Raw genomic sequence first — 26,132 nt, forward strand, 5'->3', positions numbered from 1 at the left:
TGACATGCAAATACCATTGCACTTGATATTTACCCATCTCTTTGTTTATTTCATTGTCGCAACAAATATTTATTTGCTTACTTACTTCCTGTGATAAAAGGCTCAAAGTATTAAAAATGTTTTCTTCGAGATTGAGTTGTTTTAATAATAGTATGCTATTGATCAAAATTATATATTGTTACAAAGTTTGATAAGTAATCATTAGATATAAAAATCAAAATTCTGGGAGAGGTTTTAGCTGAGTGGTTTGAGTGCCTGCTTCCCAGGTACAAGGTTCTGGGTTCAATCCCTGGTACCTCCTAAAAAAATAAAAAATAAAAGGTGAAATTCTTGGAAACACATCTTTTTATTCTAGCTCAAGAACTTCTTTCCTCAATTACTTCATGTGTCTATGAATAAATATTATATTATATATTGAGACAGAGTTCAACACCTATTTATATTTTTTCTTCTTATTGGAAAGTGCTAAAGAACCTTGTTCACATAAGTAAATCAAAATGGATAGGGTTTTATTGTGGTAATAGCACTCAGTACTTTAGCTCCTTCCAAGTTTTATGCCAGAAAGCACATGGTATACTCTGCCATTAAATTTAAAAATATATATCTCTCTCTATTGTAACCTAGATTAGGCCTTCCTTAAAATATTTTGTTTGAATCAGAGACTTAGAGATATTAACTCTCTTGCAGAAGTTTTTGTTAACTGATCCTTAGACTCAATTCCTTTTTTCAACATTATCCCTTTGTTTGGTTTGGAGGTTTTTGTAAGATTTCAAATGGAAAGCAAACTTAACTTTCTTTTCATAAGTGGGAGAAGGACAATTATGGCAGAAGATGCCTTGACATAGATTGATACTCAAATCAGTTTTGGTGAATGATAAATGGAAATTGAGGATCTGTATATTGATTCCCTTAAGATTATTTATGCCTCGTATACCTTGGAAAATCTTCATATATCAACAAGTACAAATAGTTGACTTTGAAGACTACTGGACTTAGAGGGTCTTGAAGATCTTTTACAGTATTCTGATGCTAAATTCTAAAATGGCTTGTCAGGGTCTCCTGGTATTCAGGGAAATGATATGGGGAGAGAGGGACTTAATTTCGAGAAATGTTTTGTTTCCCAGATGTTGAAATAAAATGCCAAAGTCTTGTTTCTTTTGTTCTTTTGGAACTTAAGGTTTCTGAACAACGTGAATATTGTCCAAAATGTGGAAAAGAAAAAGAAAATCAGACCAAATGCCAAAGTTGTGGTATTAATTTTACAAAGGATTTGCAAAGAAACTGCAAACAAGCTCTAACTTTGAGTGAACCTACTGGACCATTATTACGAACATCAATTCATCAGAATTCTGGAGGGCAGAAATCACAAAACACAGGATTAACAATCAAGAAGTTCTATAGCAACAGTGTGGGAAAGGTTCCAATTGATATTATTGTGAATTGTGATGATAGTAGACAGAATTATTTACAGACTAATGGGAAAGTCATTTTACCTGGGGCAAAAATAACCAAAATTACAAACCTGAAAGAAAGGAAAACAAGCCTGTCAGATTTAAATGATCCAAGTAAGTATTTTTGCTATCTCTAGTATTGCTTATATTAATCTAATATTTTTTCATACAGATTTTTTGAAAGCTTTAAACATAAATATATTTTAAAAATTAAAACACCTGCGAAGTGCAGTCTATACATATAAAAAAGTAAAGTATTTAATGCATATAAGTAGTAGCAACTTTATGCATAAGCAGCAGTTAAGTATTCATTTTCCCCATATTTTGCATATTTTGACTTAATACCACAGTGGTAGTTTATTCCTCATAGGGAAGTTGCATAAGGTGCATATGGCATATTATGAGTAAGTTATAGAAGATTGTGTAGTTGGAAAATTAATTCTAAATGACAGTAATCCTGTAAAAACACATTCATTGTTAAATTATTTTAAACCAATAGACAATAACCTATAATTTATTTAGTTATATTCCACAAAAACAATTAACTTTTACATGTAAGCAAAACACTAAAAATTTCTGCATTGGAAGAAATGAAATAAAATACAGTGAGTGGTTTTCTCACATTTATAACTTTAAAAATCCCTTTTGCCTATTTATTTGACCCATCCTTATTCATACAGTCTTCTGAATAAACTATTGAGTATGTAGTTAGAAAAGACAGGAAAAATCTGATACACTACTGTGTTGTAGAGTGACTTCCAGGATCTTTATGTAAATAAAGCCAGGTCTAGACCAGAATATATATTCTAAAGGGTGGGAGAATGAATATGGTTAAAAGAAAAAAAAATTATATACCAAAAACTAAATTTAAAAAAAAGTTACTGGAAGGGGAAGAAACAGGTAGGCGTTAGGGTGGATGCTAGACTTCTGACTATATCTTCTTTTTCAGATTTGACTTTGAAACCATATAAGTTTTGTTTCATTAAACAGAATTCAAACAAAGCAAAGAACAAAGTCAAAACCAAATTGAAACAAATGAACCTAATTATACCTGTTTGGTGGCTTGAATATACAGGAGATTCAAATAAATTTAAATTAAAATAGTATTGTGGCAGTACATACCCAGAGCAATATATTTTATAGTTAAACAGAACTGCAAAGAAATCATAAGTTTATTCAGTATGATTGTTACTTATGTTGGCATTATTTTTTAACACTCACATAGTTAAAGCAAATAAGCAATTATATTGTTGCTAGGAAAGTTTTCACAGTTAGAGAAAAGGAATACAAAAATCAAAGAAATAAAAATCCTGTTACTTTACCTTTGAATTGGAGATAATAGTGTGAACTCGTTCTCTATTTTCTCTTAGATATAAAAATACATATATCTTAGCTTTACCCACAGAAAATGCCTAGAAGTAGTAACAGGGAAGTGGACTTGGCCCAATGGATAGGGCATCCACCTACCACATGGGAGGTCCACGGTTCAAACCCCAGGCCTCCTTGACCGTGTGGAGCTGGCCCACGTGCAGTGCTGATGTGTGCAAGGAGTGCCGTGCCATGCAGGGGTGTCCCCTGCATAGGGGAGCCCCACGCCCAGGGAGTGCACCCCATAAGGAGAGCCGCCCAGCACAAAAGAAAGTGCAGCCTGCCCAGGGATGGCACCGCACACACGGACAGCTGGCACAACAAGATGACGCAACAAAAAGAAACACAGATTCCTGGTGCCACTAATAAGGATAGAAGCAGTCACAGAAGAACACACAGCGAATGGACAGAGAGGGCTGACAAGGGGGGGTGGGGTTGAGGGGGGAAGGGGAGAGAAATAAAAAAATAAATCTAAAGAAAAAAATACTAAACACATTTCCATATAGTAGAAATAGTAAACATCTCCATATTGTGCTTTTAAATACCATTTTCTGCTAAGTTCTGCAGAAAAATGACTGATTTCAGGTAGGAATTTGAAATGTACAAAATAAACCTAATCGTATCAGTAAGCATGGAAACAATCAAAGACTACTATGGATATGTCAAAATGATACAAGCTAAAATGAAAGAGCTCCCACTGACCAAAAATGGCACTGAGTCATTAAAAGAATCATAGTTGTTATAAATTGAAATACGACAAATATATTTAAATGAATGTGATCATGTCCACTACCACCCCCAGCACGTGCGCGCGCGCGCACTCACAAATTGAAGAAAGTTCCCCATTGGTTACCTTTGGAAGTTGTGTAGGGTTCCATATCATTAATCTGTAACCTGGTAAATGGGAAGAAATTTTTTTAAAACACAAATAAAAGTCAAGTTCTGTTTTAAACCATATCAATATAAATATCTCAGCCCAATTCAAGACATTTGCTTATTTTTCAAAAAGAACTCACTTAGGAAAGAATTACTATATGATAATTGTCTGACTAGCACTCTGCTTATGATAATATTGACATTTGATAATGGCAATTACTGGATATCGTCACTCTGGTAGGAACTTCATATCAGAAACTTAAAGACACTAAAAGGTTTTTCAGGAGAGGGATAACTGGGAGTTGATAAGACTTTACCATAAAAAAAAATAAGTTTATGTTGTGTAGAAATAAACTGATTCTGAGATGCCTCAAACAGTTTATTATTCAGAGCTTAATTTAGGACCATATCAACCATGAATTAAAACCATAAAGCATAAATTTGCTCCATTCCCTAGCTTAAAACAAAAGGGTTGAATATTTCCCATTGAACTATATGGAAAAAAATATTCCATTTTAAGAACATGCTATAGTAATGATAACAGATGTCATTCATTGCATGCTTATGTTCCCTTTTTGTGATAAAGTTTTATACACTAGCCAATTTTAATTTTGTTTTCACAACCATATGAAATAGCTACTCCTATCCCCATTTTATAAATGAGGCTTAAAGAGATTGAGTAACTTGCTTGTATTGCATTCATATGGACTTTTGTAGCTTAGAAAATATTTTTAATTATAACATGTTTTCTTAATACATTTTATGATTTTTAAATTAGCATTCCTGTTAGAGGAGTTTATCGATTATGAAGGTTTTATTTTAGTGAGGTTAGTCACATTATAAATGAAATGTAGAAAGTCACAGGTAGTCATTAAATTCCATGTAGAAATATGAAGCATGACCAGGGAATTGAGTGAGAAAAGATGGAGCTCTTTTAGATAGACAATGGAGTGGGCATATCTGATAAGGTAACTTTTGACTAGAGCCCAGATTGAAGTGAAGAGTAAGACATGCTGATACCAGTGGAAACAAGTTTGGAACATAAGTACAAAGACCCTTAGGCAGACCCTAGAGACATAAGAATAAATGCAGTTATGAAAACTGCTTTTTAATTCTATATCTTCACATGCTCTCTCCCCATTTGTTTTGCAATTATGACATTGAGCACAGCCCCCATTTATCCTAAATCAGTGAAATGAAAGCTATATAGTGTTCCATCCTATATTTTACAGCACTGTGGCTTTAAGATATGTTTTAAATACAGCAGTTACAGAAATTTTAATACCCCTGAAACACTATTTTTTAAAAACTGTAAGTAGAATACCAAGCTTACCTTTTAATTCATATTTCTGTGTGGTTTTTCACAAACAAGTTGGAGTTGTTTTTAAACGATACAATATGTCAGGTTCTATGCTAAACATTTTACATATTTTGAATCATTTCATCCTTGCAAAAGCCTGAAATAGTAGCATCGTTGTCCCCAATTTCACATAGAAGAAACTGAGGCAAATAGCTAGTTAGTGGCAAACCCTTGCCCCAACATTCAGATATATGTAGATCTGATTACACTTATTAATATGGCCTGCTAAGGTCTTAATTAGTAACAGACCAGTTCTGAAGATCCAAGAGCATTTGCTCCTGAGACTGGGCAACACAATAAGACAAGTGAAGTGATGCTGAGGACGTGTATGTTACTCAATAAATATTAATTTAGCATTTGTATATGTGGATACTAAAAAAATTGCTTTTACAATTTTATGTATCCATTAACATAAGTTTTGAATACTTTTTCTGTGTCAGGCACTGTTTTAGGCTCTGGACTTTGAGCAGTGAATAAGACAATGTTCCTTCTGTCTTATAGTTGACATGTGGTGGGGAGAAACAGATAAGCAAATAAACATCCACATCAAATTTATAACAGTTGATGTGAATAAGTGAGTACCTGTGTGCTTATTTTACATTGATTCAAAAAGGAACATTTATTAAACTAATATTTGATGACAACCACAATCCAGGCAGGAACAAGATTTTATTTGAGAAACAGAACAAATGGCTAGTGTGCCTTGAGTATAAAGAAGTAGAGGAGTGTAAGAAAGTTGGAAAAATAGGCAGAGGCTCCAATACTTAGATTTTATAAACCATAGTAAGAAATGAGCAATGCGGGTAGTTCTAGGGAATTATGATATATTGACAAGGCTCAGTAAGAAGTAAAAGGTATTACCTTCATAATGTCCTCTTCTCTCTCACATTCATGCACTCAACAAGATTTATTGAGCATTAGACACTGACCTACCAAAGACAAAGGATGATTTTAGGCATTTCTTGGGTGAGATAAAGTCATCTGATCACTTGTAGTTTCACACACATTTAAAATACTATATTTTGAACAATATGTTTATGCAAATTATTTTCACACCTTAGACTTTTTGGATCAAACCATAAACATGTTTGATTCTTTAATATAAGTGGTGAGAGGTGAGGGAATGTAAATCAATTTCATATTTGTATTTTTTTTAAAGATGCCAAGTCTCTTAATATCTTAATGCTTTCCCAAATTTAACTTTTCATCAGAATGGAGTGTACATTTGTTTTTATTACTATATCAGATGTGAAGGAGATGCAAAACAAATTTGGTGTATTTCCAGTTTGGTGATATATTTACATATTTAACTGATGGAAAGGAAATACATGAAGCATTTAACATTTTCTTTATAGTCATTTTGTCCAGTGATGATGATGATGACAGTGACAGGACTAACAGAAGAGAGAGCATATCTCCCCAACCTGCTGATTCAGCATGTTCCTCCCCAGCCCCATCCACTGGAAAAGTAGAAGCAGCACTAAATGAAAATACCTGCAGAGATGGGCATGAACTAAGAAGCATTCCGACAGATTCAGAGTTAAACACAGTTACATTACCAAGAAAAGCAAGAATGAAAGACCAGGTAATTTTCACATTTATCAACATTTATTCAGATTACAGTAACCTTTGGGTTGTAACTATTTTTTTGGAGGGCAATTTGGCAGTGTCTATGGAAGAAAAATATAGATTATTCATTAAGTGAAGCTCAATATCATTTGGAAGAACATTAAGCCATATACACAACTAAATATCAAATGTTTCAAGTGTCAAAACATTCAACAAGAAGAAATAACCTTACAGCAAAATGTAGAAGTTTTTTTTGTATAAGCTAATGGATATGGAGAAGTCCAATTAAAAATTTATTTTTTGAAATAGAAGTATTTGTAATGCAACTTACATTAAACACTTTAATATCTGTAATAGGTTAAGAATTCTTAAAAATGAAAAAAATAAAACAAAAGAAAATGAACAAACGATAGGAAGAGACGAGAAGGGAGAAAAAATCCATGAAAGAAGTAAAAATTAGGAAGTGCAAATTAAAGAAACAGCTATTATAAAACTGCATACTTATCAGACTTAAAAAACTAATACAAAACCAAGTAACATATACTGCTGCCAAGAATCAAGAAGAATAGAAACTTTTCTGTTATGCTGATGGACAAGAAAATTGTTACAACTTTTTGAGAAAGCCATATATCAACAACTTAAAATTTTTTAAAAATGTATGCCATTCACCAAATAATTCATGCCTTTGACTTCATCTCAAAGGAAAACAACCCACCCATGTGTAAGCCATATGTGCAAACATGATTATGGCATAATACTTCAAAGTGATCACCTATTAATATGAAAATGTCTGAAGACATAGTATATATCCCAAACCATAGACTATTATGTAGCCATTGAAAATTAAATGAGAGGTATATCAGATGACTTGTAGGATTTCTACAAGGTACTGTTTAATGGGAATACCAAGATGTAGAAATGTGCATATTATTTTACTTTTGTAAAAACATTAAAATCTTTATTTTAAAAAATTACATGTGTGAGTATATGTCAGGATATAGAAGTACAGATAAAAATACGGAAACATACGTATTTGGTTATTAAGATAGGTTCCTTAAATTTTTTAAAAACCTGAAGTATAATAGAGAACAATTAGATTAATATTTTTATTTAATGTTAGGAAATGCCTTCCAAACATGACAGTACAAGGAAAAATAGTAAGAGGGAAAAAAGGGAAGAGGTGCATATATTTGATTAAATTAAAAATATATAACAGTATATAAAAGAGTAAACAAAGCTTGATAGGTAAATCCAAATGGGAGAAAACAGTGAACTATATGACAACGTGTAATTTGATTTATTTATATATATATATATATATTTTTTTTTTTTCTCTCTCTCTCTCTCAATGATCAAGAATAGAAGCAAGCCATAGAAAAGTGGATAAGGGAAATGCCTAGAGTTCACAAAAGGTAGTAATAGGAAAGTGAAGATTAGATTAAAACAACATAAGATTTTTATGACTCTCAGGTTGGTAAAAATTTTAAAGTTTAGTAGTGCTTCATCTTACTCAGTGTTTGGAAAAGTGGAGTATCGGCTGTGTAAACTGGTATAACTTTGATTGAATATAATTTGGCAATAATCCTTGATATATACCAAGATTTTGCTTTAAAGATGCTCATTTGAGGATAATTTGTCTTGGGGTAAAGTCAGAAATCAATAAGCCCTGGGTTCCCATGTGATGGAATTTGTAGATGAGCAGTTTTCAGAACTGCCACATTTTACTGTAATGGTTCCTTAGTGCTCTTTTAGAAGCTCTGTGGGAACATGTGGATCATCCATGTTCTAGACTCAGCTCCTCTATTACTGACTGAGCTGGAGCAGCTATTAAGGTATCTGTTTTATTATTGAGCTAAGTAACCTCTCTTTTGAAAAAACAATTGTAAAGCTAAAAATAGTTTTTAAGCTTGTGTAATTGAACTGTATTCACGGTATAGGAAAATATTCATGATAAATATATTTTTAAGCCTAAAAAAATAATATGTATAAGTATGTATATATACATACGAGATCTCATCTCATTTTGTTTTGAATATGTACTTTTTCTCCTATGTCATAGATCAGAGAAGTGTAACTAGAAGGATAATGGGAATAGTGCTTTTCTCTATGTGGACCAAGTGGACTTTTTTCCTCTTATTTTTTATCAAGAGCATGTTTTACTCTTCTGATAATAATAAAATTATTGATATAACTCCTTTATTTTTAAATGATTTAATTACTATGTATGTTTAATTTAGGTTTGGAAGTGATAGAATCATGATTTTAGCATATCAAGTAGTTTAAAGTATTTAAATATATGAAGAACCATCCTTTTTTAAATATGAATAGCTATTCCCCTAAATTTACTTGTCTTCTAAAGAATTGCTGATTTGCTCAAAGTATTCCCACTATCCCATTACTAATTTTTATTCAGTACTTTACTGTGCTTGAAGCACTCTGCTAAGCTGTTTATGTGCATGAGCACATTTTTACAGGTTCTATTACTTTTCATACTTTACAGTTTAGGAAACAAAACTCTTAAGGTAGTTACTATTATTTAGTTTTATAAGATCAGATCATTAAGAAGTGAAATGACTGTGATTTAAACTCAAGCAGCCTAATTCCCATTCTCTTGATTGCTGTATTAATACTTAAGTTTCAAGTAATAACTAGATAAAATAGAAGGGACTTACTATTATATGAAAACTCTGTTTTAGCATCATTTGATACTATTGAGTAAGTCTTATGTTGTTATTACAACATTTCTTATATTGGGTCTTCTTTGCCTATAATATAATTTGAGCCTGTCTTAATAACTTATTAAGCAAAAATTTCCTTTTCCTTTTTCAGTTTGGTAATTCTATTATCAACACACCTCTAAAACGTCGTAAAGTAATTTCTCAAGAAACTTTAGCTGATCCTATATCTTTAAGCTGCCAGAGTTCCTTTGACAGTGTCATTCTAAACTGTCGAAGTATACGAGTAGGAACACTCTTCCGGCTGTTAATAGAGCCTGTAATAGTAAGTACATTCTTAACCACTTTAAAGTAACAATAATAATATTCAGAATTCCATTGCTGTGTAGCAATTTTAATATTTAAAAATTGTTAGTTATATATTTAATAAATAGTAAAATTGCTTCAAGATTTCAAGTTGCTTAACAAGTACATAACAGTTGTTCGTAGCAGCTCACCATTAAAAATCAGTGTATTAAAATTTATTACAATGTAATATTCAGTAGGAGGGTACCTATTCTAACTGAGTTATGAAACCCTTCAATATGTTACTGTTCAATCTCATGCTAGCTCAGTGCGTGAAAAGAATATTTTAAAGAACTGTAGTGCAAAAGAAGAATCTAGAACATTGGGTTTTGTAGAAAAATAATATTGCAACATTAAGACTCCTAGAAATAATAATTTATTGAATTATAGGAAGCATTGTGCTTTTGGACTAATTGAATGTCCAGGATGCACAAAAAACTTTGTCTTATTATAGTCCCTTTTTCTTACCTCTTACAACTCTCTACGTATTTATTCCTGCTGTCACCAATCAAAGTGTTTATTTCCTATTTTAATATAATCTCCCTAACTAGCCTTCTTGGTCATCACTTTTCTTCCTTCTAGTGTGTTTTATACTTTCCTAATGGACTGCACTAATTATGTAAGCCTTTATTTTATAATGCCATAGCTTGGTGTCCCTGACTGTTTAAAATGCTTTGCACATAAAGCATTTATCTTAAAGGTAAATAATAGTAATAGCTAGTAATAATTTCCTTAGGGGCAGGAAAGCTAAGAGGTAATTCTATTACTATCTAAATTATGGTAAATAATATGTATTTCTTCTCTGGCAGTGTTTCATGGTTCTAGGATACTAAATTATAGAGTATTATAGTATTAACCTTACTTATAGCATGGAATTTTCCTAAAATTCCTAAAATTCTTCATTGAAGTATAGTAGATCTGTATTTTCTTCAGATAGTGTCATTGAAAAGATGATTTGACACTTGATTCTTGAATATATTCCCTATGTTTTGGAGTGAAATGATTTTATCTGCTATGTGGTGATAAATCTGAGAAAACAGATTTTAGATGTTTTTTAAAATGTGTTGTCACATTTCATTGGCTTTTATTATTAGGTAAATTATTCTAAGTTTACTCATGATAGAACTGGCTTATTAAAAGTGAAATACCTTAACATTGTGATTATACTAAAAGCCATTAATTCACTTTACATCATAGGGCATGTGAATATATCTCAATAAAACTACTTAATAAATAACTAATAAATAAATAAATAATTGTGCAAGAATAGTCAAATAACAGCTATGTACAGCAGGGGAATCACAGAGATTGAGAGGTGAAGAATTTTCTTGCTTGTCTGTTTTTTGTTTATTATTATTATTATGGAAATAATGAAAGTGCTGTAATGATTGAAGTGATGAATGCACAACTATGTGATTATACCAGATACCATTGATTGTACACTCTGGATGAACTATATGGTTTATTAATATGTATCAATAAATTTTATGTATAAAAATGATAATTTTAAAAAACAACAAAAATGAAATGCCTTATATTATTAGAAATACCATATATGACCAAATATAAATCAATCCTTCATTTTTCCAATGAGAAGTTATAAAACCAAGGTTTTTGGCTAACTTAAATTTTGTTTTGTGTTTTGGGGGGGGGGGTGGTTTGAGGTACCTGGGCCAGGGATTGGACTTGGGACCTCATATGTGGGAAGCCAGCACTCACTGAACCACATCAGCTCACCTGAGTTGGTTTTTTCATTTGTTTGCTTGTTGTTTGTTTTTGTTTTTAAGTGGCATTGGGGACCAAACCCAGAACCTCCCGTGTGGGAAGCACATGCTCAACTGCTTGAGCCACATCCATTCCCTAACTTAAATTTAAAAAATTCTTGGAGATGTAGATGAAATAGTCTACTTATAATATTAATATATTGATTTACACAAATTATTCCAATTTTAAGTGCAATAAATGTATATTTAGACATACTTCTCTCTATCCTACATTTCATACAACAATTTTATCCAAATGCTTCCACATTTGTATTTATGTCATCATTATTGCCACTTTTTGAGTCATCTGACATAATTTTGTAAAGCATATAATTGTGTCTTCTATGTTTATTGAACTGTTCCATGGGCCATAGTATTCATACTTGATCTCCACAGTGAAACTATTTGACATACTACTTTTAAATGTAATCTATAGAAAGTTGTTTAGTGACAGCTTGACTTTGCAATTGCTGTGATAATTACTGTTTAAGCACGAATTTATTACTTCTATAACAAATTACTTTTTATTATATTCTTGATTATATTACTTTCTGAAATTTACAGAGGGGTTCAAAGAATTTTACAAAGTACACTTACACTTCCAGCTTTATTCTGCCATTAACATTTTGCTATACTTGGTTAATCATATATGCCTGTTCATCCTTCTGTATATCAGTCCATGTTATTTTTCAGTGCATTTCAAAACACTTAACTCCTTTTTTATTCTCTTAACTTTGTGTATCCACAGATTGGTTACTGTTTGAGGTTATATCAGGCTTACAATGTCTTTTCCACTTACAACTGTTAAAAAAATCACCATTTTGTAACCACTAATACTAACTGATTCAGACAAGAATCTTCAAAACCACTGGGCTATAGGTTATTAGGAAACAGGATATTCACAACCAATTATTTCTCCACAGATTGCTCTTTAATTATTTAGGGAAAATTATATCTTTAAAATGGAAAGACCTAGTAGTCCCTGCCTTAACAAAGCAATTAAGCTTCTCTTATCAATAGTGAGACAGCTTGACAAGATATGCCTCCTAATATAATGCAGTGGAAGATATATGTCAGCAGTTATATGGGCTTTGCTGACAATGCTTGACCTGAGTCTAATAAAGAGGAAACCTAAGTCCAGAAGGTCAGACACTTTGTAGAACCTCACCTGGACACATGCAAGTCCATGTCATGAAGAACAGAGGAAGGCAGGTTTCTGTTGTCTAATGAAGTAAACTAAAGAGATAAGATATAGACATAACCTTGACAGAATCATGGATTGGGGTAAAAATAAAACAACTATAAAGGACAATTTTGAGATAGTTGGGGAAATTTTAGCATGAATTGTTTTAAATATATTTTTAATTTATTTTTGAAAGATACATAGCTCATAAAATGAGGATTTTTTTTCACTCAACTGTAGGTATTTTATTTCTAATGAATTTTTTTTCTTTTTTTTTTTTTCTTGTTTTTTTTAGGAGGTGCCAGGGATTGAACTTGGGACCTCATACATGGGGAGCAGATGCTCAAATCACTGAGCTATTACCGCTTCCCCAATGAGCATGAATTTTATATTGAATGAAGTTAATCTTGATTTTGTCAGATGTGATAATGATATAGTGGTTGTATAGGAGAATTTCCTCGTTCTTGAGGGAAATATGCCAGTGGATTTTACAATGAAATGTGATAATGCCTGCTTTCTGATGGTTTGGCAAAAGGGAAATCATATATGTATAGAAAGAATGATAGAGAGGGTGTGGAAAGATATGACTAGTTGGTGAAGCTAGGTATACGGGTATTCATTGTAATTGTATAAAAATGTCTCTGAATTTTTAAAATTAAAATTATTAAGAGATGAACCTATAATGTAAGAAACGTTTTAAGTATTTAGAAGGAAAGATGAAGCCTGCTTTTCTGAGAGAGAATTTGGAGGGGGTGGGGTGGGGAGTAATATCTTATATTTAAGCAGATGGTAGATGGCTTGGTTTTTATCTTTTCTATAGACTTAGGTCCAAAACAATGTCATTTAGGGCATATGTAGCAAAGCCTTCATAAAAATGACCAGTTCTAATGTATCTTATTTTTTAGTTTTGTTTAGATTTTATCAAGATACAACTAGAAGGTAAGCTACTTTGTGTCTTTTTATTTACCACAGTTTTATGTACACTAAAGTTTTTAGGAATAAAATATAAGTGTTATTAATATAATTCATTTTAAGATGCATTGAGATGATTATTACATTTCCTTTACAAATGGTATACATCTTAATAGTAGAATTACAATCATTCTTTAATATCATAAAACCTAAATCTGTTCTTTATAATATACTTCATTGGAACCCTTTTCATTTGCAAAAAAATGGAGAACTTCTATAAAGTATTTGTAAAGATTCTTCTTTATTTTCTATAGGAGTATTGTTTTCAGAGCCTCAAAACTAATAAATCCATGCTTAGCTTTAATTTTGTATTTCCACACAATTTCTGTCCAATATTTTGCTCTCTTAAGAATTGATTGTTTTCCATTTGCATTTGTTTTCTTCCAGAATCTGAAAGTAATCCTGTGGAGATTACTTTAAATACCTCTGATTTAACTAAATGTGAATGGTGTAATGTCCGAAAATTACCAGTCGTGTTTCTACAGACGATACCAGCAGTTTATCAACAGCTGAGCATGCACCTACAAATGAATAAAGAGGATAAAGCTTGGAATGATTGTAAAGGAATAAATAAGTTGACAAGTAAGTTGTATAGAGCAACTTATAATAGATAAAATTTATTGAAGAGTATATTGGGAGTGCACTTTGCCATAGATGTGTATTATCTACCTTGTGAGACAGATATTATTTCCCTAATTTTACAGATTAGGGAAAGCCTACAGAAAGTGACAGGGCTACAAAAAAAAAACAGGTTTGCCCATTTAGTAAGTTTATAAACTCAGAAGAGGTGTACTCTTTTTTTATCATGCTACTTTGTATTATAAGTAAAAAGCATTTTTTAATGCACTGATGGGAGTACTAAGTTTAAAACAAATCATCTAAATCAGGGGTTCTTAATCAGGGATCCACAGAGATTTCAGGGAGTCCATGAGCTTGAATTGAAAAAAATCCACTTATTATCTTTATTTTCTCTGTCCTCTAACTGAAATCTTTTCCTTTACTTATGAATATATGCCATAAATAAATTACAGTAGTATTCATTTCACCTGACTGGCAGATGGGTCTGTGGAACAAAAAAGATTAAGAACCCCCCTGATCTAAATCTAGAATCCTTGAAGCTTGGCCTGAATAGGAATTTTTCAAGTTCATAGAAAGTGTCTGCATCCTCCGTATTAAATAGATGTGGTTCTCCAGTTTTTTTCCCTTCACTTTCCCTTCATAGTTTGCTATGTAAATTCTTATTTGTGTTTGACAAAAAGTTGTTAGTAGGTATATAAAATAAGTTTGGATCTTATTAAATAGATGAAGTAAATAAGTTATATCCATGAATAGATTTGCTTCTGATCTGCTGCTAAACCAGTATGTTTTTAGTCCTTTCTCAAGAGGACATTGTCAGTTAACACTGTCACTGGTCTTTAGTCCAGTGTTTCTTATTTATCCACTATATACCAAATATTGTTTTGGACATTTATACCAGAATTTCTGGTGATGTTCTTGGAAATAACTTGTGGGTTACTCTTTCGCTAATGTCTGTCTATATATTTCATTATTTTAGATTTATATTTCTTTCTTTTCAGATCTGGAAGAACAATATATTATCTTAATTTTTCAAACTGGCCTCGATCATCAGGCAAATATGGTATTTGAAAGTATCATTACTGACATTGGTATAAAAAATAATGTTTCCAATTTTTTTGCGAAAATTCCCTTTGAAGAAGCCAATAGCAGACTTGTTGCCTGTACAAGAACCTATGAAGAGAGCATAAAAGGAAGCTGTGTGCAGAAAGAAAACAAAATTAAAAACGTAATTATGTTTTGAAATTTTTGTAATTTTAAGTAATGAATAGCTTTAAAGGAAAATATCTTTCATTCTACCATTGCTTATTTCTGAATCAGATTTCAGAATTTTTGCCTTTATGTGTGATTTGTAAAGCTATTTTTTGTCAAAACATTAAGCATGGGTAGTTGACTTTTGACGCCAGTAGTACTTGATTCAGATCTCTGAGGCATTCTGTAGTTTCTTTCCACACTTTATTCTTATCTTTATCTTTTTTTCTCTCATATCCATTTTTCATTTTCCCCTTATTTCCAACATACACTATTATATATATACACTGCTAACATTCACATCAACAGTCACCCTGTGTCTTAGGTTTGCTAGTTGTTCCCAATGATGTCATTGACTCCAGTACAACTTGAGTTAAAGGAATTTTTGTCCCTGATCTGTTATACATGTATTCGTAATATGTGCATACATGGTTGAAAATTTGAGAAATGAAGAATACATACCATGGGATCTTGGTTGTCAACATACTATATGTATCTAATTCTAGAATAGCTTCTCATATAGTTAGGCAACTCTGTTGTTACCTTTACTGAAGGCAGTAGAACTACTGTAACACATAGAATAATCAGTACAATTAAAACCTATATGCTCTAAATTTGTAACCTACCACAGCAACTGAAATTTGCTGACTTAATTTATTGGAAACATTTAATCTCTCAACTTGGCTACAAACTTGGGATTGTTAGTATCCAAAGCACAGTCTTGATGAAATTCAGTAAGCCCAGACCAGAGAAGAGCTCCTCACACAGTGGGTTGAGAAAGAAAGCAAAGGAAGAAAGAAACTATTCCCGTCTTTTTCAGAGTTGGCTACAGGGGATAATGCCAAAGGAAGAAAAGAACAGGCTGGAGCCATAAAGACAGCTGGGATGGGCTCAGATATCAATGAAAAGCTTTTTCCTCTGAAGACCTTTTCTTTCATTTAGCTCTGTGGAGAGCTGAATCTCCCTGGACTATGTTCCCGGCTGACCCTCTGTTCTCACATCCAATAGACAGCCTAGCTATTAGCCTTAGTTAGGCCTCCACTGCTATCAGGCAAAACCACTGTATCTGTTTTGGACTTTAAATATAATATAATTTAATATGGATAGTAGAGATCTTACACAAGATATATAAATTGGTACATAAATTGTGAGTATCACTGTAAATAGAAAGTGGTCCTGTGTTTTGCCTGTTTCTTATTTTTGATTGTTAAAAATCAAGCATTCTTGTCTCTTTGCTTACTAATTCATTGAGAATTTTCCCAATTGATTTTGTGAATTGATCATTTAATTTCCATTAGCAGGTATCTTTTGAATCTAAAATACAACTTCAAAACAAACAAGAATTTCAGTTTTTTGATGAAGAGGAAGAAACTGGAGAAAGCCACACCATCTTCATTGGTCCTGTAGAAAAGTAAGAGAATTCCTATATATTTGTAATGCTCTAAAAATTCTTTATTTTTAAGTTTTTCATATATGTGTGTTTATCTGTCTATCTATATATATATATATTGCTTGCTGATTTTATTACAGGTTAATAGTGTACCCACCACCTCCAGCTAAGGGAGGCATCTCTGTTACTAATGAGGATCTGCACTGTCTCAATGAAGGAGAATTTTTAAATGACGTTATTATAGACTTTTATTTGAAGTAAGTTCTTTTTCTTAACTTTTAGCAAATCTTTAACATTCCACCATAATGTATGTCTTTGTTTCCTGGGTCTTAGTTTGCTACTGGGCTACCAATGTAAAGTACCAGAAATGGGTTGGCTTTTGTAATGGTAATTTTATTTGGTGTAAAAGTTTAGTTCTGAGGTCATGAAATGTCCGATTCAGAGCATCAGCAGGGATATTTTTTCACTAGAGTCAGCTACTGGTAATCCTGGCATCATGCCATATGGCAACCAATCTCTTTGGAGGCTCCTGCCTTTCCCTTCTGGCTCACTGACTCCTGGAATCAATCATATGGCATATGCATATGCATATGCAATCAGGCATATGGCTCATATGGCTCATCTCTACAGCCTTGAGCTGCTCTATGGGCCCAGCCTTGTGCTTACGCTTTGCTAGCAAGCCTGAAGTCCTTTCTCACATGTCAGGGTAAAAAAATGGCAACTTCTTTTCTTTGTTCTTTGTCTGTCAGTGTTTCCATTTATATAAAGCTCCAGTAGGAGGTCAGAGACCCAACCTGAGACATGCCTCACTGACATAGTTCAATCACAAGGAGCCCATATCCACAGGAATGGATTAGTTCAAGAACATAATCTTTTTTTTGTTTGGGGGTTCATAAAATAACTTCATACTCTCACACCTGGCTTTAAATGGTTTGGGTTTTGAATTCCATCACTGTCACTTACTGTATGACATTTTTTGATAGTTATAATCTGTCTGTACCTATATTTCTGCATTTTAAAAATGGGAATAATCTAGAAGAACTATTGTGAGAATTAAACGAGACAGTACATGTCAAGTACTAGGAAAGTCTTCATGTCAAGTACACTCAAAGTGGTCATAAATGAAAGCTTATTGTGTTGTTATTTTTATAGTGCCTCTAGCCTTAAAAAAATTACCAATACCCTAGATTAGGTAATAATTTGCTGAGCAAATTCAAAGATATGATTTCATTCATATCCATCAATAAATGTTCAGTTTACAATATTTTAGAAAGGACAGATTTGTATGTAAGTAAAAATAAAAGCATTAACATGGTATCGACAAAGCAGAAAAAAGAATGCTTCATTCTCTTTGGGGGTTGGAGGATTTAAATACCAGGAAATTTTCCTGGAAGAGCTTACATCATGACCCAGGATATATCTGCATATATATGTATAAGGTATGCATGTATAAATTTGTATCTACTTTCTTCTGATATAAAATGAGTATGTGTATGAAACAAAACAGAATTTATCATCAGTGGTGGAAGAGGAAGATGGCCAAGTAGGGAGCTCCAGGACTCACCCCTTTTACCAAAACAACTATTAAATAGGCAGGAACTGCCTGAAACACCTATTTGAAAATCTGGAGGCGTGAGGACACTGTACAGCATCCAAGGAAAAGCGAAAATAAGAGCCTGAAAAACTACAGTAAAGAACAATAAATTACTCTCTCTGTGTAGCCTCTACCAGTACCCGTCTCCCACTCTCACAGCTGGCTGCCTTGTATCCATTCCCCAGCTAGCTTGCTGTTGACAGACAGGGACATAAAAATCATCTTCCCCAGGGACAGAGGTGAGCACGGCCAATTGCTGATCATGACTTTTAATTAGAATTGCTGGATGCCAAGCTCACAGGATAGTTATTTCAACCCTGCCCTGAACAAAGGCTGTGGTAGCCACTGTTTCAACCCTCTGTGGACAGGGACAGCACACTGGAGATGTAAAGACGAAGCACTAACTCAGGGCTGTGGAGAACAGTTAGCTAAAGGACTGCATTTGTTGGGCAGGCCAGGAAAGCTCAGCTTTTGGGAACTGTTGGAGAGGCTTTTTTTTTTTTTTTTAAGTTTTATTTTTATTTATTTATCCCTGCCCCCTTGTTTGCATTCACTGTCTGCCTTTTGTGTCCATTTGCTGTGTGCCCTCTGTGTCTGCTTGTCTTCTCTTCAGGAAGCACTGGGAACCAAATCTGGAACCTCTTGTGGGAGAGAGGTGTTCAGTCACTTGAGCCACCTCAGCTCCCTGGTTTGTTGTGTGTCTCATTGTCTTTCCTCCTTGTGTCATCTTGTTGCATTAGCTCACCACACCTGCCCATCACATACCAGCTCGCTGTCTGCTCATCCTCTTCAGGAGGAACCAAGAATTGAACCCAGGACCTCCCATGTAGTAGACAGGAGCTCAGTCACTTGAGCCACATCTGCTTCCCTGTTGGAGAAGCTTCTGACACCCTTCCTGATCCTTTCTCCAAGGCACATTGGGTCCTTCATGGGTCCCTGCCCTGTTTTGGCTGGGAAACACAGGCTTGGGAAAGTCTTCTCTGGTGTGACCCTCCTCACAGAATTTGCCCTCCTGGCAAAAGCACCATGAGATAATGAAAGGAGAGTGAAAAACTGTAGAGGAGAAGTCCAGAATAAAGGTCTGCTGGCTTCAAACACCCAGGAGAGGGTGGTCTGTCTCCTGGGAAACAGAGGCACAACCAAACTCCTATAAACAGGGGAACTCCAAAACAACTAACAAAAGCCCAGGACAAGACAGAGGCTCAGAAAGACAAGGAAAACCTGCAGACTGCATTCTTCTTAGGCAGCCTTTCCTGATAGGATGACTAAAGCTCAGGAAACTCTATACTCTTTACCAGCTGGTTATAAAGCCCATCTCAGGGAATAAATCCCAGAGGAAATGTTTTGGTATATTATGTTAATTGATTTTCTTATATTGCGCTACCCTTGCATACCAGGAATAAATCCCACTTGATAGTGGCATCAAAGCCTTTTGATATGCTGGGTTTTTTTTTTTTTTTTTTTTTAAGATTTATTTATTTATTTTTAATTTATTTATTTCCCCCACCTTGTGACTTGCTTGCTGTCTGCTCTCTATGTCCATTCACTGCAAATTCTTCTGTGTCTGCTTGTCTCCATTCGTTGCGTAATCTTGCTGTGCCATGGGCACGGGCCGTCAGCTCTCTGCAGGTGCAGGCTGTCAGCTCTCTGCAGGTGCAGGCCAGCTTGCCTTCACAAGGAGGCCCTAGGATGTGAACCCAGGGCCTCCCAAATGGTAGACAGGAGCCTGATCGATTGAGCCACAGTCACTTCCTGATATGCTGGTTTTGATCCATCTGTTTTGTTTTTCATTCCCATGAGCTCTGTCATTTTTCTATTCAGGTTTTCAGATTCTTCTACTTGAGATCCTTTATCTCTTTAGCCATATTGTCTTTCAGCTCATTAATTTAATTTGGAAATTAGTTTGAATCTTGTTAAATCAGTTTTCTCGAATCCTGTGTTTCATCTGGAGTTTTGATATATTCCTTTGCTTGGGCTATTTCTTCCATTTTTTTAGTATGGCTTGTAATTTTTTGCTGATGTCTAGCTATCTGATTATGATGGTGAGTTTACTCTGGTGCTCAATTTCTCTCTCTTTGTAGGAATTTAGTGGCAGTAGTCTGTAATTGCCATTCTTTGATTCTTGGTTCATCCTGTTCCAGGTCTTTAGGGTTGTCACTTGAGTTGCTCAAATTTGGCCCTGGACCCAGTAATAGGTTGCAGACCCGCTTCCAACGGCCATGGAGAGGGAGGCTATAAAGGCCAGAAAAACCTTCTCTTTAATTTCCTCACATCTACCTCCTTTATTGGCCAGCAGATGGCGCTCTGTGGAGCCCTCTCATTTCAAAGCCTAGTGGGAGTGTTGCTGCAGCATGAACTAGATCAGTGTGACAGAGGCTCCTGCCTAGAGGCTAAGAGCCTCGCAAATCAAACTTTCTCAGAGGCTGTTCTCCAACCTTTGTTGGCAACCCCTTCTCTCTTTTCCGGGTAGGAAATAATTCCACTCCCCTCTGTGTCCTCAACAGCCAGTCCAGGTCAATAGGGAGGGTGATTAATCCTTTCAGTCCCGTGCAGGATCCCAAGGCAAACAATGGCCTGAAAATGACCTGAAAATGTTTGTCAGGACACAACAGAACAAATTTGTGGGCCAAAAACTGAACCAGCCTTAGGCTGTATCCCACTCTCTCCCCTTTCCTGGGGAGTGAATCCCTGTAGCCTCCTCCTGTCTGTAGGTGCTAGCCAGAGACAGGAGGATTCATAGCTCTCTGCTACTTAGGTAGGGGAGGGGTGCCAGCGGCTAAGATCTACTCATGATCTTAGTGTCGAGGTTCTTATCATGTGCCCATCTCTTTTATGAGTGGTGTCCAGCCTTCCCCTGGTGTCCTAAATCTTAGAACTTTTTTTTCCATGCTGTTTCTACCTGACCTTTAACTATTTTTCTGGGAGAGAAGAAAGTCCTGTGTCTTTCTTATATGCTGTCTTCCCAGAATCTTCTGAAGTCTTTATTTGAAATGAATATAGATATTTTAACTTCATGTTGGTTTGTGTTTGCATGGTATATATTTTTTCATGCTATACTTTTTTTTTTTAAGATTCATTCATTCATTCATTCATTCATTCATTCCCCCCTCATGCTGCTTGGTTTTTTGCTGTCTGTCCTTTGCACATTTTTTCTGTGTCTGCTTGTCTCCCTTTGTTGTGTCATCTTGCTGCATCAGCTCTCCATGGCATGTAGGCCATGTGCTCCCCATGGCGCGCAGGCCAGCTTGCCTTCACAAGGAGTCCCTGGGATGCAAACCCAGGGCCTCCTGTATGGTAGACAGGAGCCCAACTGATTGTGAGTCACAGCTGCTTCCCCATACTATACTTTTAACCTATTTAACTCTTTATATTTGAAGTGCAATTTTTTTTGAAAGCATGTAATCAGATATAAAATTTGAACTTTCTTTTTTTAACAGTTTAGCTTAGTCTGTTTCAAACTTAAATAATCTGCACTTGAAAATGAATTTAAAAAGAGGAAACATTTTTTAACTTCATGGTTAAAATAAATCTATTTTTTAACAGTGCTAGTCATTCTCCCCTTTTTCTGACTCTGCATGTTTAAGTTTGCTGAAATTACAAGAAGTAGAATAGAAGGACATTGCATCTAGAGACTGTTAATGCAATGCAGGGAGGAAAAGGAATCTTTCAATAAAAATCGGTCACCTTCATGTAATTGCAGACTACCGTAAAAGCATTTTTTAACTTTGTTTTGCAATTACGAAAGTCATAATTTTATTATTAGATCCTTTATTTATGAAAGCGCAAGTGAACAGTTTCACCACAGTTTTCAAATTTTTTAATGACTTTTAAAAACTGAAAAGAAAAAGATTTTTAAACACTTAAATGGAAGAAATTCCCAGAAGGTTTTTTGTAATAAATTTGGAGTTGTTATATTGACTAGAGAGCTGACTGATCTTATTAAAATTGTAGTTCTAACACACTTAGATTAAAATACGAAACTATGATCAAATACTTATCAGAGAGAGGAATGAAATTAACTTTAAAGGGTTTAAGTTTGCATATATTGCATATATATATATATATATATATATATATATATATATGTCGCCAGTTTTCTTATATCCACAAATAACTTTTATTTTTAAGATTGAATTATCCCTTTGTTTACTCAGTTCAGTGTTACAGAGCAGCCATTGTACTTCCAAAAGCAAAAGTAGGAAGGTTCTCCCATTATGATATAGCTATGGACTCACAGGTGGTTCACTACACACTCTTTTTGAGTATATTATAGAATTTAGCAATTGATTTAAGCTTTAATGAGCTCATTTACTGTCTTTTTTTTTTTTTTTTTTTAAAGATTTATTTATTTATTTAATTTCCCCCCCTCCCCTTGTTGTCTGTTCTTGGTGTCTATTTGCTGCGTCTTGTTTCTTTGTCTTCTTCTGTTGTCGTCAGCGGCACGGGAAGTGTGGGCGGCGCCATTCCTGGGCAGGCTGCTCTTTCTTTTCACGCTGGGCGGCTTTCCTCACGGGCGCACTCCTTGCGCGTGGGGCTCCCCCACGCGGGGGACACCCTTGCGTGGCACGGCACTTCTTGCGCGCATCAGCACTGCACGTGGGCCAGCTCCACACGGGTCAAGGAGGCCCGGGGTTTGAACCGCGGACCTCCCATATGGTAGACGGACGCCCTAACCACTGGGCCAAAGTCCGTTTACTGTCTTAAAATATTTTTAGGAGGGTGTACAAGTTATCCCAAAGTGAGAAATCTTTAAGTCATTTCTTTTTCATCTGGACTTGAGCTTTGGAATTATTAAATATTATAAAAGTGAAAGGTCTCCGCAGTGTGCCCTTTGGCAGACAAGATATCTTAAACATTTGCTTTTTCAGTGTAATATTTCATAAGATTTGGAAACTCTTGTCATTTTGATAAAATTAATATCTTATAATCTCACCATTGTGCAGGTGAGATTTTTCTCTTTTCATAAAATGTTGTATTTGTTTGGATCTTCATGGTTTATTAACTGAACCGTTGAAAATGCAGAAAACAATGCATAGTGGTAACAGTTTAATTGATATAATTCACATACCATACAATTCATTCAACATTTATAATTTAGAGGTTTTAGTATATTCACAGAGTTGTGCAGCCATCACCACAGTAAATATTAGAACATTTTCTTCCCCCTACCCAGAAAGAAGCCCAGTACCCCTAACCTCTGCAGCCCTAGACAGTCATTAATCTACTTTTTGTCTGTGGATTTGTGTATTCTGAACACTTTGCGTTAATAGAATCATAAAATATATGGTCCTTTTTAGCAAGCTTCTTTCACAGCATGTTTTCCAAGTTCTATGTTGTAGCAGTATCAGTACTTCATTTCTTTTATTTTTTTAACAAATATTTTTATTGGTACATATTAATAAAACATACAGTTCATCCACAGTGTACAATCTGTGGTATTTGGCATAAGCACATAGTTGAGCATTTAACACCTTAATTATTACTAGAGCATTTTCATTATTTCAATAATAATAAAAAACAAGAAAATTCTTCTCGCTTATCAATCTCTCTGTTTCGCTGCTGTACGTGTATTTCTTTTTACTGCTGAATAATATTCCATTTTTATGAGTATCCTACATTTTATTTTTCCATTCATTCATTTATGGACATTTTGTCATTTCTACTTTTTGGCTATTATAAGCAGTGCTGTGAACATCCTTGTACAAGGTTTTGGTTGATATATGCTTGCTTGACTCTTGATTTTAGAATGTGTCCTTGTTTTAAAAGAGTAACTCTTTCAAGTCATAGTTTTATTCCCAAATAGTGCTTTTTAATTACTTGGGGATATTCTGGCAGTTGTCATTGTCCAGAATGTGAAGTACCTTCTCTAATTACTTCTATCAGTTCTAAGGAATAAAGATTGATGGTGGATAAATGGATAGTTTGCTCCTGTTTGGCTATTCTTAATAAAAGATTAAATTTATGTGCATTATATTGGATTTAATTTTTTATAAAATAGATACTTGGTGCTTGAAAAATTGAAGAAAGAAGAAGCTGACCGAATTCATATATTCAGTTCTTTTTTCTATAAACGCCTTAATCAGAGAGAGAGAAGAAATCTTCATGAGACAACTAATCTGTCGTAAGTTAAGTTCTTTGAATATATTTAACAGATGTGTTGTCATTTAATTTTAATATAATCAAATCACTTATTTGTACTGAGGCAACATCATTTATTTTTATTATTAGTTAGCCAATAAACCTCAAGAATACATGGAATGCATAAATGTCTAGGTTTGATAACTAGAATAGTGTTTCCAAAATATGCCTGCTGATTAAAAACAGATTATCTTAATGCTTATTAAATACAGATTGCTCTGTTTTACCCTAGATGTTCCATCCCTAATATCTAAGAGAGGAACCTGTGAATCTATACTTTTAATATGCTCTTTGGATATTTGTTTTTTTTTTCCAAACAATTTAATGAAATACTGCTCTAGATGTTAGACCTGTGAGTTATTTTGTTTATAATTCCTCTCCATATATTAATGGTACCAGCTTTTATATATTTTGGTGTTTGATCAAAAGAAGTACAAAGGTTTGACATATTTTTTGTAATAACTACTATGAAATGTATTAAATATCTTGAATTGATGACTATTGATGACTGCTTGTGCATAAAATAATATCACTATTTTAATGCTTCCAAATTTTGCACCTTAGAGTTGTTGATACTTATGTACTAACTTCTGTTCAATGCTGGTACTCTGTCCTGCATCATCTACCCTCATATTCTTCACTTTTCCTTCCCACTTTTCCCCATTTACCATAGTTCATCCTTTCATATACCTCTCAACATAGTTGCTGGTACCAATGCTAAAGTAATAACAATAGTAGAGAGAGAAATCTAGGAAAGAAAAGTGACAAAACATTTAGGTTGTAGTAGCAAGAATTAAATCTTTCTTTCCTGCATATTTAATGATGGACAATTTCCATGACTTCTATTTACATCTCAGATGCTGTTTTATTTCCCAAACTTGTTTTACAGTCTTATATAAGTGTTTGAGTTGTTACATCTAAATCTTTATAATTTATGAATCATTGCATATAAGCTGAAATAGAAGCTTGATTTATCTGTTGTTTTACAGAATACAGCAAAAACGACATGGGAGAGTAAAAACATGGACCCGGCATGTAGATATTTTTGAGAAGGATTTTATTTTTGTACCCCTTAATGAAGCGTGAGTAAGGATTTCCTTTATGTAAATGTGATGGTAATTTTTTAAGAATATGTTCTATGAGATGAAGAGATTATCCATTTTAAAACTACTTTCTGAGAAATTTATCTGTATTTTTACTGCCTTATTTTTTTTTAAAACTACTGTAATTTTCCAACAAATCATGTGTGATCATGAATTTTATAAGCATTAGACTAAATACATTTCTTCATTTTGGTTATTGTTCAGTGTGAAATTATACATTAAAAAAACAAACATTGGGGCTAGTCATCTAGTGAACATCTTATTGAAAAGGCTATTTTATACAAAAGATTTATTCACTTGAAGAAGAATTTGAATCCTTATTTTAAAACACACAGCCTCTTTACCAAAAAGGAGAAAAGTTGGTTGAAATTATACCATTTATTCAGATTGAACACCAGCTTCCGTATTTTGCTATGACTATTGAAGTGATTTTCTAATAGAGGGGCTTAAACAGTTTGTATTATCCATACATATCCCCCACACACACACACCCAATGACTAGAGAGGCACTGATGTGA

General features: G+C 33.9%; 1 protein-coding gene and 1 long non-coding RNA gene across 28 annotated transcripts in view; one reads left to right on the plus strand and one right to left on the minus strand.

The window, feature by feature from the left end:
• The window catches only part of SENP6 (SUMO specific peptidase 6), a 146,870-nt gene that overhangs the window by 106,162 nt on the left and 14,576 nt on the right, over nucleotides 1-26,132 (plus strand). For 14 of the 25 annotated variants that reach the window (XM_058307061.2, XM_004464255.4, XM_058307059.2 and 11 more), the window contains 10 exons: nucleotides 1,178-1,565; nucleotides 6,411-6,640; nucleotides 9,454-9,624; nucleotides 13,496-13,529; nucleotides 13,950-14,144; nucleotides 15,140-15,366; nucleotides 16,691-16,800; nucleotides 16,920-17,036; nucleotides 24,372-24,494; nucleotides 25,501-25,593. In XM_058307061.2, the coding sequence (XP_058163044.1) occupies nucleotides 1,178-1,565; nucleotides 6,411-6,640; nucleotides 9,454-9,624; nucleotides 13,496-13,529; nucleotides 13,950-14,144; nucleotides 15,140-15,366; nucleotides 16,691-16,800; nucleotides 16,920-17,036; nucleotides 24,372-24,494; nucleotides 25,501-25,593 (1,688 nt within the window). Of the gene's footprint in view, nucleotides 1-1,177; nucleotides 1,566-6,410; nucleotides 6,641-9,453; nucleotides 9,625-13,495; nucleotides 13,530-13,949; nucleotides 14,145-15,139; nucleotides 15,367-16,687; nucleotides 16,801-16,919; nucleotides 17,037-24,371; nucleotides 24,495-25,500; nucleotides 25,594-26,132 lie in introns of all 25 variants that reach the window. The other 11 variants (XM_012527447.4, XM_012527448.4, XM_012527449.4 and 8 more) reach the window with 1 other exon arrangement.
• The window catches only part of LOC131280406 (uncharacterized), a 77,938-nt gene that overhangs the window by 7,714 nt on the left and 44,092 nt on the right, over nucleotides 1-26,132 (minus strand). For 2 of the 3 annotated variants that reach the window (XR_009187957.1, XR_009187956.2), the window contains exons 3-4: nucleotides 5,917-5,984; nucleotides 3,673-3,713 (exon numbers count right to left, since the gene is read on the minus strand). This is a non-coding gene — a long non-coding RNA (uncharacterized lncRNA). Of the gene's footprint in view, nucleotides 1-1,237; nucleotides 3,714-5,916; nucleotides 5,985-26,132 lie in introns of those variants that run through there. The other variant, XR_011650080.1, reaches the window with a different exon arrangement.

Source organism: Dasypus novemcinctus, chromosome 11 (genome assembly GCF_030445035.2).
Source record: "Dasypus novemcinctus isolate mDasNov1 chromosome 11, mDasNov1.1.hap2, whole genome shotgun sequence".
In the NCBI taxonomy this organism is placed as follows: Eukaryota; Metazoa; Chordata; class Mammalia; order Cingulata; family Dasypodidae; genus Dasypus; species Dasypus novemcinctus.